The sequence below is a fragment of the Geotrypetes seraphini genome, chromosome 1 (genome assembly GCF_902459505.1).
Source record: "Geotrypetes seraphini chromosome 1, aGeoSer1.1, whole genome shotgun sequence".
Lineage (NCBI taxonomy): Eukaryota > Metazoa > Chordata > Amphibia > Gymnophiona > Dermophiidae > Geotrypetes > Geotrypetes seraphini.
Genome location: NC_047084.1, coordinates 123691643 through 123706996, shown reverse-complemented (window position 1 = coordinate 123706996; position 15354 = coordinate 123691643). Strand labels below are relative to the sequence as shown.

General features: G+C 47.0%; 1 protein-coding gene across 2 annotated transcripts in view; it reads left to right on the top strand.

Annotated features, from left to right (window-relative positions):
- HMMR (hyaluronan mediated motility receptor) overlaps positions 1–15354 on the top strand; it is a 197983-nt gene that overhangs the window by 12092 nt on the left and 170537 nt on the right. For both annotated transcript variants that reach the window (XM_033937747.1, XM_033937736.1), the window contains exons 4-6: positions 5833–5944; positions 9669–9734; positions 9844–9917. In XM_033937747.1, coding sequence (XP_033793638.1) covers positions 5833–5944; positions 9669–9734; positions 9844–9917 — 252 coding nt within the window. The remainder of the gene's footprint in view (positions 1–5832; positions 5945–9668; positions 9735–9843; positions 9918–15354) is intronic.

Below are 15354 nucleotides of genomic sequence, written 5' to 3'. Positions count from 1 at the left end.
ATCAATAACCCCAGAACTACCATACATTCTTCAAGCATCCAGTCCCTACTCTATTAAATAACACCAGTTACGACCCTCCCACTGCAGAATCATTTTTTTCGGGGGGGAGGGGGGCAAGGTCGCAACGGTTCATAGTCATTCGTGCGCAGGACTTCAGCACACCGACATTTCAGTGCAGACAAATCAGCACAAGACTCCAGCAGGCCGCCTAAAAAGTTACTTTTAAAGAGCTCCGATGCGGGGTGTGAGTGGGGAACCCCCTCCCCAGTTTACTTCATACTGTTCGCGCTGCCATTGGGGGGAGTTGTGGGGTTGGAACCCTCCATTTTAGAGTAAACTTAACTTTTTCCCGATTTTTTTTTTTTTTTTTTTTTTTTTTTTTAATTTTTTTTTTTTAGGAAAATGTTCAGTTTTCTCTATAATGACACCCCCCCAACGGCAGTGCAAAAAATATGAAGTAAAGTGGGGAGGTTCCCCCCCCCCCCGTCAGAGCTCTTTAAAAGTAACTTTTTAGGCGGCGCTCTGGGGTCTTGCGCCGATTTGTCTGTGCTGAAATGTGGGCACGCCAAAGTCTCGCGCGCTATTGTCCTATCACCGGTCGGAAGTAGCTTTCACTATGTTTTATGTTCCCAAATACCTGTAAATATAAATAAATAAATGTGCTTAGACTTCCAGACTTGTGTGTTTAAAGTCAAGGGTTGAATGGAAAGAGTTAATCCTAAATACCAGAAAGTCACAGGCAAATAATGAATTAATTTAGTCACAGTGGCACTCGGTGTCTCACCTCCTGGGGCTCCAGCTGTAATGGCCTTGGGATAGTTGTGTCTGGTTAGCGGTTTGGGGCTTGTGGGCGCTGCCAGAGCCAAGCTGCAGTGGGCAACAGGAGAAGGGCATCCAGAGCCATGGTCACGGTGGTTCCAGCCCCGGTGCTGGGCATCTTCCACCTCCTCTTCCCCTGGTAGCCACTTGACTTGACTAGCCACTTGACTTGACTTGCCCAAAACCGATGCTGAGCAGGAGCTGCCGAAAGCCTTGCACCGTCAGCGAGCTGTTGTCGCCGTAGTGTGTGAAAAGCACGTGCAACTGCCGCCGCTGAGCCAGCAACTCCCGGTCCACGGCCAGCTCTAGCTCTACACTGTTTCTGCCACCGGCCGCGCAACGAGAACAAGGGTGGAGAGATGAGCATCGACAGCATCAGCCCTGCCCAGTGTTCGGTGTTTTGGGCCTGAACATCTCCTGAAATCGTGCCGGCCTTGCTCCACACTCACCGCACGTGCTTTCAAGCGCCGTTGCGCCTTGTGGGAATCGCTGTTCATGGAGTCCTCGACGGAGCAGTCGTCATCGAAAGGACCTTCGCCTTCGACATCATCCGCAGCTCCCCAGCCTCCCAACATATTTTGAGTTCTTTCTATCAGTACTCCAGAAGTACATGCCCTATTTGGATCCTAGGGCACATTTCGAGTACCAGGAGGTGCTGGCCTCGTTATCCCAACTCCAGTTGCAACTGATGCAATCCTCCTACGACGCCTTTGAGCTTTCGGCTCGAGCTACAGCAGGTTCGGTGGCTATGCGTCGGCTGGCGTGGCTGAGAACCATCGACATGGACCCCAACCTCCAGGACAGGCTTGCCAATGAGTCATGCGCTGGCACCGACCTCTTCGAGTCCAACGAGGCGTCAACCAAGAAGCTCTCGGACCATGAGAAATCCTTCCAGTCCATCCTGCATCCGAAGCCCAAGCCTGCTCCTCCTCGTCCATCACGACCACCGTTGATATACCAGCGGCGTTACCCTCCTAAACAGGCTCCCCCCGTCAGACAGCCTGTGAAGAGACAGCACCCTCAAAAACACCAGCAGAAGCCTCAGCCATCTACTGTCCCTAAAGCTCCCCAGCCCTTTTGACTGTCTCATAGAGGGCATAACATCTGTCGTTCTGCCATTTTCAGTTGCCCCTCCGATCGGAGGTCGTCTCCATCACTTTTACCATCGATGGATGACTATTACCACCGACTTCTGGGTTCTCTCCATCATCAAGGAAGGATACTCTCTTCAGTTCCATCAAGTTCCTCCGGAGCACCCTCCTAAAGAGTATCCTTCCAACTTGACCCAGACCACCCTTCTTCTTCAGGAAGCCCAGGCTTTATTGCAGCTCGGGGCTGTCGAGCCGGTTCCTCTGAACCAACAGAACAAGGGGTTTTACTCCCGGTACTTCCTTGTTCCGAAGAAGACGGGCGATCTGTGCCCCTCTTAGACCTCAGGGTACTCAACAAATTTCTGGTCAAAGAAAAATTTTGCATGTTGACCCTGACATCCCTGTATCCCCCTTATTGAGCAGTACGACTGATTATACTTTCTGGATTTAAAGGAGGCCTACACTCGCATTCCCATTCATACGGCCTCCCGCCAATACCTCAGATTCCGGGTGGGACATCTGCATCTTCAATACCGAGTGCTTCCTTTCAGCCTGGCCTCGTCACCCAGAGTCTTCACCAAGTGCCTAGTGGTGGTGACCGCAGCACTCAGGAGCCATGGTCTCCAGGTGTTTCCCTACCTGGACGACTGGCTCATCAAGGATTCCACGTCTCAGGAAGCCTTCCTCACGACCCAGAAGACGATTTGGTTGCTGCAGCATCTGGGATTCGAGATAAACTTCCCAAAATCCCATCTACAGCCTTCCCAGACTCTTCCCTTCATCGGTGTTGTTCTGGATACTACCCAATTCAGAGCGTTCCTCCCTCCTCCACGCCTGGATGCCCTCCTTCACCTTTGCCACTCAGTGTCTTCTCACCCGTCCATCTCGGCGAGACAAATGATGATTCTTCTAGGCCACATGGCCTCTACAGTTCACGTGATTCCTTTTGCCAGACTTCACCTCCGGATCCCTCAGTGGACCCTGGCATCTCAGTGGTTGCAGATGTCCGACCCTCTGACTCGACACATCCAGGTCACACCTGCTCTGCAACAGTCTCTTCGCTGGTGGATGCTATCATCCAATCTATCCAGAGGTTTATTGTTCTAAACACCCCACCATCGGAAAGTCTTCACGACCGACATATGCTTGGGGGGCTCATCTGGACGGTCTCCGCACTCAGAGTTACTGGACCACCACGGACCGCCAGTGCCACATCAATCTCCTGGAACTCAGGGCGATCTTCAATGCTCTCAATGCTTTTCAACATCTGCTCCGCGACCAAGTTGTCCTCATTTGCACAGACAATCAAGTCACCATGTACTATGTCAACAAACAGGGGGCACGGGATCGGCCTCCCTCTGCCAAGAAGCTCTGAAAGTGTGGGATTGGGCGATTCACCACAACACTTTCCTCAAGGCTGTCTACATTCAGGTGGCAGACAATGCCTTAGCGGACAACTTGAGTCGTCTTCTGCAACCTCACGAGTGGACTCTCCACTCCACGCCCCTCCATCACATCTTCTCTCAGTGGGGAAAGCCTCAGATCAACTTCTTTGCGGCCCCCCACAACTTCAAACTGCCCCAGTTCTGCTCCAGGATCTACACGCCTCATCGCCTCGAGGCAGATGCATTCCTTCTGGATTGGACGAATCTCTTTCAATATGCGTTTCCTCCATTTCCTCTTATTCAAAGGACCCTAGTCAAGCTGAAGTCAGACCATGCCACTATGATTCTGATTGCTCCACGGTGGCCCAGACAATCTTGGTACTCCCTTCTACTTCAACTCAGCACCAGGGAGCCGTTCCTTCTACCAGTTTTTCCCTCGCTACTTACACAGCATCAGGGATCTCTGCTTCATCCCAACCTGCAGTCCTTACACCCGACAGCTTGGGCCTCTCAATGTAACCCCTCTACAGTTTTCCCAACCCGTGAGGGATGTCATGGAAGCTTCCAGGAAGCCTGCTACTAGGCAATGCTACCACCAAAAATGGCCTAGATTCTCTGTTTGGTGCGTTTCTCAGCATCAGGAGCCTCAACACTCCTCCTTGCCTTCGGTTTTGGATTACCTTTTACACTTGTCTCAGTCTGGCCTCAAGTCTTCCTCCATACAAGTCCACCTCAGTGCAATTGCTGCTTTCCATCAGCCTCTTCAAGGGAAACCCCTCTCTGCTCATCCTGTGGTTTCCAGATTCATGAAAGGACTTTTCCATGTCAATCCTCCTCTCAAACTGCCTCCAGTGGTTTGGGACCTCAATGTTGTTCTTTCACAACTTATGAAGCCTCCATTTGAACCTCTTCACAAGGCTCATCTGAAGTATCTCACTTGGAAAGTGGTGTTTCTCATTGGCCTCACTTCTGCTCGACGAGTCAGTGACCTCCAAGCCTTGGTTGCGGATCTACCTTTTACAGTATTCCATCATGACAAAGTTGTTCTCCGCACTCATCCGAAATTCCTTCCTAAAGTTGTCTCAGAATTTCATCTCAACCAATCTATTGTTCTTCCAGTGTTCTTTCCGAAGCCACATTCTCACCCTGGAGAATCTGCCCTTCATACTCTGGACTGTAAGCGTGCTTTGGCTTTCTACCTAGAACGCACCAAACCTCACAGAACTGCTGATCAACTTTTCATCTCCTTTGATCTGAACAAGTTGGGATGTCCTATTTCTAAGCGCACCATCTCCAACTGGATGGCGGCTTGCATCTCATTCTGCTATACTCAGGCTGGATTGCCCCTTGACAGTAAAGTCACAGCCCATAAGGTCAGAGCTATGTCAGCTTCTGTAGCTTTCCTCAGATCAACACCGATTGAGGAGATTGTAAAGCTGCCACTTGGTCCTTGGTTCACACCTTCACTTCTCACTATTGTCTGGATACTTTCTCCAGACGGGATGGACAGTTTGGCCAAACAGTATTGCAAAATTTATTCTCCTAAGTTGCCAACACTCCCACCATCCCATTAAGGTTAGCTTGGAGGTCACCCATTAATGAGAATATCTGCCTGCTTGTCCGGGGATAAAGCAATGTTACTTACCGTAACAGTTGTTATCCAGGGACAGCAGGCAGCTATTCTCACGTCCCATCCACCTCCCCTGGGTTGGCTTCTCTGCTAGCTATCTGAACTGAGGAGACGCGCCTGGTCTGGGCGGGAAGGCACTCGAACATGCACGATGCAGGCAACTCGAAACTTCAAGTTTCTTCAAGCAAGACTGCTTGTGAGGCGTCTGTATCGAGGCTCCGTTGGATCACGTCACCCATTATTGAGAATAGCTGCCTGCTGTCCCTGGATAACAACTGTTACGGTAAGTAACATTGCTTTTCTGTCTTTCTCTCTCCCCCTTCCCCCCTAAGCCTTCGCGCCGATTTCTCCACTTCCCCGATTCTTTTTCTCTCTCTCCCTGCTGCCCCCTCCCCAAGCCACTATGCCAATTTTTTTCCTTCCTCCCTGAGCCAGGCAAGGCGCATAGAAGCGCCAGGCCCACAAGCCTTTACCTCCGACGTCAATTCAGATGTCGGAGAGGAAATTCCAGGCCAGCCAGGCAGCGATTGGCTGGCCCAGAGCTTCCTCTCCAATGTCATAATTGATGTCGGAGGTGAAGGCTTGTGGGTCAGGCTCTTGTACGTGCCTGGCCTGTCTCGGGGATGAAGGAAGATGAAAGCAAAGGCAACGTGATCGACTCGCGTTGCCTTTGCAATCTACTGGTTGATCACGATTGACCATTTGGGCACCCCTGTTCTAATGCGTCAAAAGTATACCCCAACTGTGGAGGGAGATATAGAAAACGGAATTGTGGAAAACTATTAAAACAGTGGTCTTTAATTATATTTTCCACATCTCTCCCTACCCAACATAAACTGTGCTGACTTTTTATACTATTATGCTAGGGGTTGTCTTTTTTAAAACTTATTTGCTCTTTTATTTACAGGAATTTAGCTTCTTGCAGTTTAACTTAGAAGGTCAGATTAAAGTATTGCAGGTTGATCTGGAAGCCTCCCAAGCTACCATGATTGCTATGCAAGAAAGAAATAAATCTCTAGGTAAGTTACCTTATGTTCCTGTGTTTTATAAAGATTATAAGCATTTTACATAAAGATTGAGGTGTAAAGTGGGTACCAGAAAAAAATGGGGAAACTTGCCCAGGGTTATGAGGGTCATCAGTAGGAGATGCCCTAATTCCTTTGGTGCCCTAATTCCCCATTACTGTAACTCCTTGGCCATCCCTTCCCTTTTGAATGGAGTTTTATGTGGCACAGTGGTTAAAGCTACAACCTCAGCACCCTGAGGTTGTGGGTTGAAACCCATGCTGCTCTTTGTGACCCTGGCCAAGTCACCTAATTCCCCCCTCCAATTGCCTCAGGCACATTAGATAGATTGTTAGCCCACCAGGACAGACAAGGAAAAATGTACCTGAATATATTAAATGTAAACTGGGAGAACAGTGTAGAAAACTGAATGAATAAATATTTTAGCAGGATAATCATGTTTCCAGTGCAAAGGGTACAGTAGTTCACCCGTCGTGTAATCCAGTTCAACAGACCGTTTTTGTTTCCAGTTGTATTCTAATGGTTCCCCCACAAGTGGTTTGAACACTTTTTAGGACTCCTGAGGGAAGGAGTGTGTGTTCGAAACACGGACTATGTCGGGTCCCAGTTCTCCACAATACTGAACCATATTTTGGATACAAACTCTTTAATGTTTTAAGGATTGCGCATAAAAATCTTGTTTTTTAATCATGAACTTGGTGTCTTGTACATTGTTGCTGCATTTTTATCGCTTTTTGCTTGATACTTTTACTGCAGTCCTGTTGGATTTTTTGTTGTGTTTGCCTTATTAAAGTTTGACCCTTATTTATTTATTTTTTTTTTTTGCATTATTTGCTGGCTTTGAAAAACCATTTTTTTCATGGGGGTATGAAACATGCTCTTTCTAATAGTTTGAAATTTTTTCTAGATGACTCTTTAAACTGGTAAATACCAAATTTTTTTTTTTTTTTTTGAAAAATCCCAAAACTTAAAATGAAATTATAAAGTAACGAGAGCATATAAGCTAAGTTGAAATCATATATTTCAGAACAAAGTCATGTCACAAAATACTGTATACAAACTTTTAATGGGGATAGCTTCATTATTACAGGAACCACAGAAGACTAAACTTTGAAATTTTTTAGAATGTCCATTTTTCTGACCCATTTTGAGGACTTCCACATATGCCAGTTTCAAAAAATGAAAATCCGCATTATCCCAGGACAAGCAGGCAGCATATTCTTGACTGTTGGGTGACGGCACCGACGGAGCCCCGGTACGGACAATTTTAGAGTGATTGCACTCTAAGAACTTGGAAAGTTCTAGTAGACCGCACCGCGCACGCGCGAGTGCCTTCCCGCACGACAGAGGCGCGCGGTCCCCAGTTTCTTAGTTTCCACGGAGCTAAGAAGTCGCACTTTTCAACGGCTGTTGAAAAGATTTTTTTCTGTCGCCTTCCCGCTCATGAAATCTTTTTGGAAATTATATTTCCTTTTTTTCTTTTATTATTTTCTTTAAAAAAAAACAAACAAACAAACAGTTTTTTTCTTTTTTCTTCATTTTGTCGGTTTTGCCCCAGCGGGGCCTACTGCCGCCATCGAGGCCTCGGCCTTCGATTTGGCAGAAGCCGTTTTTCCTTTCATGCCCCCCCAGCCAGGTTTTAAAAAGTGCCAGCGGTGTGCACGGCCTATCTCTCTTACGGACCCGCACAATTGGTGCTTACAGTGCCTGGGTCCAGAGCGTCAGGCGTCTACCTGCACCCGCTGTGCCACTTTGAAAAAACGTACATTAAAAAACCGACAAATCCAACAATGTTTGCTTTTCAGTGCCGATATGTCTGACCCTGCGACAGCGACATCACCTCAGTCGGCACCCACTTCGTCGACGCCGCACGACACCGCAACACTCAGGTAAGCTGGCTAAGAAGCCATCTCCGTTGGAGCGTCCTCCGGTCTCAGTAGCAGCGAGTCCAATCCTGCCGACCTCGAGGCGCCCACGGAAGCGCTCCGCTCCTATTGAGGTGAGCCCCTCGACATCGGGTTCCTCATCCTCGGAGCATAGAGCGGCACCACAGGTACCGCAGAAGAAAAAGGCGGTACCGGTGCCTTCGCTGGACGAGCGAGTCTCAGTCTGGCCTCAAGTCTTCCTCCATATGAGTCCATCTCAGTGCAATTGCTGCTTTCCATCAGCCTTTTCAAGGGAAACCCCTCTCTTCTCATCCTGTGGTTTCCAGATTCATGAAAGGACTTTCCCATGTCAATCCTCCTCTCAAACCGCCTCCAGTGGTTTGGGACCTCAATGTTGTTCTTTCACAACTTATGAAGCCTCCATTTGAACCTCTTCACAAGGCTCATCTGAAGTATCTCACTTGGAAAATGGTGTTTCTCATTGGCCTCACTTCTGTTCGATGAGTCAGTGAGCTCCAAGCCTTGGTTGCGGATCCACCTTTTACAGTATTCCATCATGACAAGGTGGTTCTCCGCACTCATCCGAAATTCCTTCCTAAAGTTGTCTCAGAATTTCATCTCAACCAATCCATCGTTCTTCCAGTGTTCTTTCCGAAGCCACATTCTTACCTTGGAGAATCTGCCCTTCATACTCTGGACTGTAAGCGTGCTTTGGCTTTCTACCTGGAACGCACCAAGCCTCACAGAACTGCTGATCAACTTTTCATCTCCTTCGATCCGAACAAGTTGGGACGCCCTGTCACTAAGCGCACCATCTCCAACTGGATGGCGGCTTGTATCTCTTTCTGCTATGCCCAGGCTGGATTACCCCTTCACAGTAAAGTCACAGCCCATAAGGTCAGAGCAATGGCAGCCTCTGTAGCTTTCCTCAGATTGACACCGATTGAGGAGATTTGTAAAGCTGCCACTTGGTCCTCGGTTCATACCTTCACCTCACACTATTGTCTGGATACCTTCTCCAGACGGGATGGACAGTTTGGCCAAACAGTATTACAAAATTTATTCTCCTAAGTTGCCAACTCTCCCACCATCCCATTTGGGTTAGCTTGGAGGTCACCCACTAGTGAGAATACCTGCCTGCTTGTCCTGGGATAAAGCAATGTTACTTACCGTAACAGTTGTTATCCAGGGACAGCAGGCAGCTATTCTCACGTCCCACCCACCTCCCCTGGGTTGGCTTCTCTGCTAGCTATTTGAACTGAGGAGACACGCCCAGTTCATCGGGCGGGAAGGCATTCGTGCATGCGCGGTGTGGGCAACTCGAAACTTCTAAGAGTTTCTACAAGCAAGTATGCTTGTGAGATGTCCGCATCGGGGCTCCGTTGGATGACGTCACCCACTAGTGAGAATAGCTGCCTGCTGTCCCTGGATAACAACTGTTACGGTAAGTAACATTGCTATACTGTATATGGTATTTTAATAGCAATTTGCTATCAGACCTAAAGGCTTTAACAAAGTTGCAGTTTGATTCAGTTGTTAAAATCTGTTCTATTGTGTGGAAAAATCAGCAGGTTAATCTGATAGTTGAATTTTTTGGGTGCCCCTTAATGTGCACATGTGTAACAAGTTGTCATATTTTGTAACCATGTTGCTTTGATATTAAGCCCTTGAGTGCCACTTTTTTTTTGGTTTACATGCAAAATCATTGGCTTTATAACACATCTGCACATGCAACTGGGCCTTCTGCAGTAACAGTAAACCACTTGCTTGTATGGGGGTGAGCAATCTTATTGATGTGAGCATGGGAAATATTTTGTTTGTTGCTTTTACAGAAGACATTTGCCAGTATGCTAATCTACACAATGAAGATTTGGAAAAAGAGTTGGACAAATTACATGGCAAGTAATCTTCTGTAGTAGCTATTGAAACACCTGAGAGCATGTGCATACATAGCAACTATTTTGATTATATTACTATTTATATTATTTTTTTTTCTTTCACCCTCAGCTTTGGTGGAAGACTTGCGAAAGGAAAATATATTGCTTCAGGGTTATCTAGCAGATGCTCAGGATCAGATTCAAGTAGGTCCTTGTATGATGTCTTTCAGCTGTTAGCCTTAGATCAAGGTATGAAAATTTTCTGAGAATATGGGCACGTAGGAGTTGCATTCTCTTAGCTATTGTATTGGACCATTTTGGTCCTGCATGACATGTATAGGCAAGAAGGCATGTGCAGTCCAACTCTAAAATTCTTCTAACAAAAGCTGAGGATCACATCTGCTCTGGGCTCCTTCAGATAACATCGCTCATATGTGAGAACTTCTCCTATTGTCCTACAACAGTGTTCTTTAACCGCTGGTCTGCAGACTGGTGCCGGTCCGCAGAAAATTCCTGCCGGTCTGAGCAGGGCCAGCGAGATCGGATTGGGACCATCAGCGTCTGGGCTGCAATGGCGATGGGCAGCATCAGCATCGGGTCCCCCCTCTTGGGGCACTCAAGTTCAGCAACGGGCCTCCTCTTCCCTCATCAACAGCACTTCAGATTGGCAAAGCGGTGCTCAGCCCAAAGCTTCCCCTCTGATGCAGCGTCCTGTTTCCACCCAGGCAGTTAGAGTCAGTGCTTTGGACTGAGCACTGCGTTGCCGATCTGAAGTGCTGTTGATGCCCGGGGAAGAGGAGGCCCGTTGCCGATCTTGAGTGCCCGGTGGAGGTGGCGTTGCCCGTCTTGTTTCCAAAATCGGAAAGAAAGGTGAAAGGAAGGGAGAGAGATGGGGCCTATGGTGGATGGAGATATTGAGAGAAGGGGGCAGATGATGGAAGTGGAGGGGAAAAAGAGAGAAGGGGCAGATGATGGAAGTGGGGAGATGATGGAAGTGAGGAGAAAGGGAGATGATGGAAGTGGGGAGAAGGGGAGAGAGAAGAGGGCATGCTGTGGGTAGACACAGTGAAAAGAGGGAAACTGAGGACTGCATAGTAAGAAAGAATTTAATTTAGACGGAGGCAGAAAATAAAGAAGGAAGACTAGAGAAGAAAAGGAAAGGGAAGAGGGAGAGATGCCAGGGAACGGGGAAGGAGACAGAGATATCAGATTGAGCGGAGGAAATGAGAAGAAAGAGATGCTAAAAACCACAGGGGGTAGGGAAAGAGAGATGAAAGGAGAAAGATGCCAGCCCTTGAGGGAATAGAGGGAAGATGATGGATGCCAAACCAAAGAGCGGGGGGTCTAGAGGAGAGATGGCAGGGGGAGACAGACAGTTTCTGGAAGGGGCAGACAGTGGGTGGAATGGCAGATGCTGGATTGAAGAGATAGGGCAGACGCTGGAAGGAAAAGAGAGAAAAAAAGATGAAAGCAGAAACCAGAGACAACAAAAGTTAGAAAAAAATCATTTTATTTTTATTTTGTCATTAGAATATATCGGATTTGAACTATATATCCTGCTAGACATATAACTGGGGACTATCTCTGACCAGGGAGCACTTCTCTAACACTATTCCTGTCATGTGTGACTGCAGTATTCTGTTAGCATGATATTTCTGTGTGGCATCTAATATAATAAAACGCTAGCTGCGCATGCGCACTCCCTCCTCCGTGTTCCGTTTTCCATGCGCTTTAGGGCCCCACAGGTAGGAGTGCGCATGCGCGGCGACCGTTTTATTATATTACATATTGGCTGCTGGTAGGGGCTAGAGTGATGCTGAATCTCAAGGTATTGCATGGAATGGATTCTGTTTAGGGTTGTTTTTCGTCCTGCTGTTCGATCTGGCCTGCTCCCTGCTCGCCTTGCGGTATTATATTTTTAAGTTGAAAGATGCGACGGTGGCTCCTCTCACGATCCCTGCCTGCATCGACTTCCGACGCAGATGGGGATCATGAGGAGTCGCTGCCGCGTCTTTCAACAAAAAAATACAATACGGCAAGGCACACAGGGAGCAGGGCAGACCGAAGCTCCGAATTGAACTGCCAGTTGGCCGGCTCCCTTGCCGGAGTTATTTTTCAGTTTACAGGTGCTGCTGCGGCTCCTGTCACGAGCCGCACCTGCTTCAGAGAAGACTTCTGATGCAGGCAGGGATCGTTAGAGGAGCCGTAGTGGTACCTTTAAACTGAAAAATAACTCCGGCAAGGGAGTCGGCCAGACCGCGGGAAGATTAGGGGGATGGAGAAATCCTGTTGCTGCACAGGGAAATGGAGGGGGAGGGAATGCTGTGGCTGCTGCACAGGGAAGTGGGGGGAGGGGAAAAATGCTGCTGAACAGGGAAATGGAGGGGGAGGGGATGCTGTGGCTGCTGCACAGGGAAGTGGGGGGAGGGGATAAAATGCTGCTGAACAGGGAAATGGAGGGGGAGGGAATGCTGTGGCTACTGCACAGGGAAGTGAGGGGAAAAAATGCTGCTGAAAGGGATATGGAGGGGGAGAGAATGCTGTGGCTGCTGCACAGGGAAGTGGGGGGAGGGGAAAAATGCTGCTGAACACGGAAATGGAGGGGGAGGGAATGCTATGGCTGCTGCACAGGGAAGGTGGATGGAAAAAAAATGCTGCTGCACCGGGACATGGAGGGGGAGGGAATGCTGCTTCAGCTTTTGCACAGGGAAGTAGGGGGGAGGGAAAAAATGCTGCTACACAAGGAAATGGAGGGGAAGGGAATGCTGCTTCGGCTTCTGCACAGGGAAGTGGGGAGGGGGAAGGGAAAAAATGCTATTGCACAGAGAAATGGAGGGAGAGGCAATGCTGCAGCTGCTGCACAGGGAAGTAGGGAGGGAGACAGAAAGAAAGTAAGAAAGACACAGGAGCAGGGAGAGAGACAGATAGCCAAAGGGGGCCAGGGAGTGAGACAGACAGAAAGAAAGACAGCCGGAGGGAGAGAGACAGAAAGAAAGATAGACATATATTCTCGCACCCGTTAATATAACGGGCTTAAAGACTAGTTCTGTAATAATTTGGCTTGTTCAGTTTTCTTGATAGTAGAGGGGATATATGTGAAGGGAAGGGGAGGCCGGGGTTTTGTTGGTCCTTGCTCTGTATATTTGTATTTATAAAATGACAATTGTACAGAATATTGTTTCTTTTTATACTTTAATAAAATACGTTCAATATAAAATCATAACTGAGGCTTGTGCGGATGGGATCAGATGGCTTGTGGGGACCTAGCTTGCGGAGACGGGGCGGAAATGGGTTTTAAAAATTTCAATCTTAGTAATTTGCTGGTCCACAAAGTAATTCTTTTATTTCTCCCGGTCCACGGGTTGAAGAACACTGTCCTATACTGGTTGAAGAACACTGACCTACAATATCTGCTTCTTTAGCACTCTCCAGACCGGTATAGGATCTTACAAGCGGTATATATCTCATCATGACCAGCAGGTGGAGACTGAAACAAAACTCTGGAATAGTACATAATGCATACGTTCCCCTATTCCTATCAGCCTTCTTTCAGTCTCAGCAGGTGTGGGGAGCTGTACCCATCTCACGTGGTAGGGCTGTTGGAATTTGTTTAGGGATCCTGGTCCCCGTTTTTGTGCCGGATTGAGCTTGGGTGGACCCTGTTTGGGGTCCGATCGATCGACATTGAGGGGTGTCAAACCCGGCGGGTCTAGTGCTGGATCCCTTCCCCCCCTTTCCTCCACCTCCTCAACATTTTTTTAGAGGTGCCTCAGCAGTAAGCCTTGCCCCCTAATTCAAGCAAGGCATACTGCTTTGAGAGCCAGTGGAGTCTGTTTTGTAAAAAAAAAAAAAAATCCTGAGGAAGTGCCGGTCTGAAGAGTTGCTTTCCCTTTAAAATTGCTGTATTATACTGTATTTTTCAACTAACTGGCACTTTTTCTTAGCTAGGTCGCATGTGGAGCAATGAGCACTTTGCAGGAAAAAAGTGCTCATTCTGCTCCAGATGCGAGGTACTCGCAGCTGGCCTGTGCAAGTTGTGTATAGGCTGGTGCGGTAGTGGAGCTCCGTAGGCGGCAGCTGCAGGTGTCCAGAGCTCCCCGCCGCTAGTGCCTTGCGAGTCAACTGGGAGCAGTGGGGAAGCTCGGTCTTCCCCCTCCACCCACGGAGGGATTTCCTCAGCTGAAGGTAGATTAGCAGGTGATATTAATTCTTTAGCTTATTAATGTTGCTTAGAACTATCAATTATCGAATAATGTTTATTGCTAATTGCCAATCCATATAATTTCTCTTAATTTTAGTTTTATTTTTTAATGCTTTTTATAATTGTTTTGTACTCATTTGTAATATGGATTTTATATTTTGCCTTGTTGCTTTCCTATTCTGTTGGAATGTTGGCAACATACACTCAGTAATTTTATCACCTTTAAATTCTATTGAATCAGTTTTAGCAGACTGTTCTTGTTTGGGTCAGAAAAGTCCTGTTATCTTGAGTAATAGAAAACCGTCTTACAAGAAACTGATCTCCCCTAGAAATTTAATAACTCTGAAAGCTACACAGCCAGTTAAAAATGATTCAAAAGTCTTTCTAGACTCACTTACTCCGGATCCAGTCCTGTATTGTAATGCCAGATCTGTTTGTAACAAACAGCAGATCATCAAAGACCTGTTAACTGACTTAGACCCAGGTTTAGTATGTATTACTGAATCTAGGATTTCTCAGGATGATACATTTATCCAAAATGATATTTGTCCCCAGGGTTTTAGGGGTCTACTGTCTTTAAGAAATAATAAAAAGGATGGCGGACGTGCTTTAATTTTTAAATCATTTTTTTAATGTTCAATTACTTGAAAAGGTTAATAGCCCAGATTTAGTTTTTGCTTGCATCTGTTAAGGATGAGTTTTTCTCACACCCTTTGGGTATCCTCCTCTTATATCATTCCCTTATTCCTTGGATTAGGTCATCTACCTTCATCTCTGATACGATTGCTAATGCTTCAATTAAATTTCATAGACTTCTGGTGATAGGGGACATAAATTTGCATCTTGAAGATACCAACAATAAGGAGGTCTCTGACTTCCTTTCTTTTCTTCAGTCATTGGGTTTTTCTTTACCATCTATTTCCCCTACCCATAAAAAAGTCACACATTAGATATTGTCACTTTTTAGACCATACTGTTCAACAAACCTCTGACACTGTTCGTTGGCAGCAAGTCCCCTGGACTGACCATTTTCTTGGTGAATTTTCACTTCCCATGTATATGTCCCATATTCCCTAAATATATAGCAAAAAATACTCGGATATGTGAAAAATCAATAATATAGTGAAACACACTTTCACAAGACAGAGAAAAGAGCAATGTCATAAGAATGTAGGCAGTACTGCTTTAGTTCAAAGCAGTATGTTCCAAATGAACTGGAGGAAAAGCCTCAGACAAATGCCCTCCCACCACCACAATGGTGGATAAAGGTGGTTAGGTGGTAACCTCACTGGCAAAAACCTCCGTCGCACTCCCAGATTAGAAAAACTATAAGCAGGGCTGTCTATGCATGGTTGATAGAAAAAAAAACTTTCAACTTATCTCTGTTGATCGGTACACCGACGGTGGCCAGCGTTTCACTAACTTGCTGCCTCAGGGTGT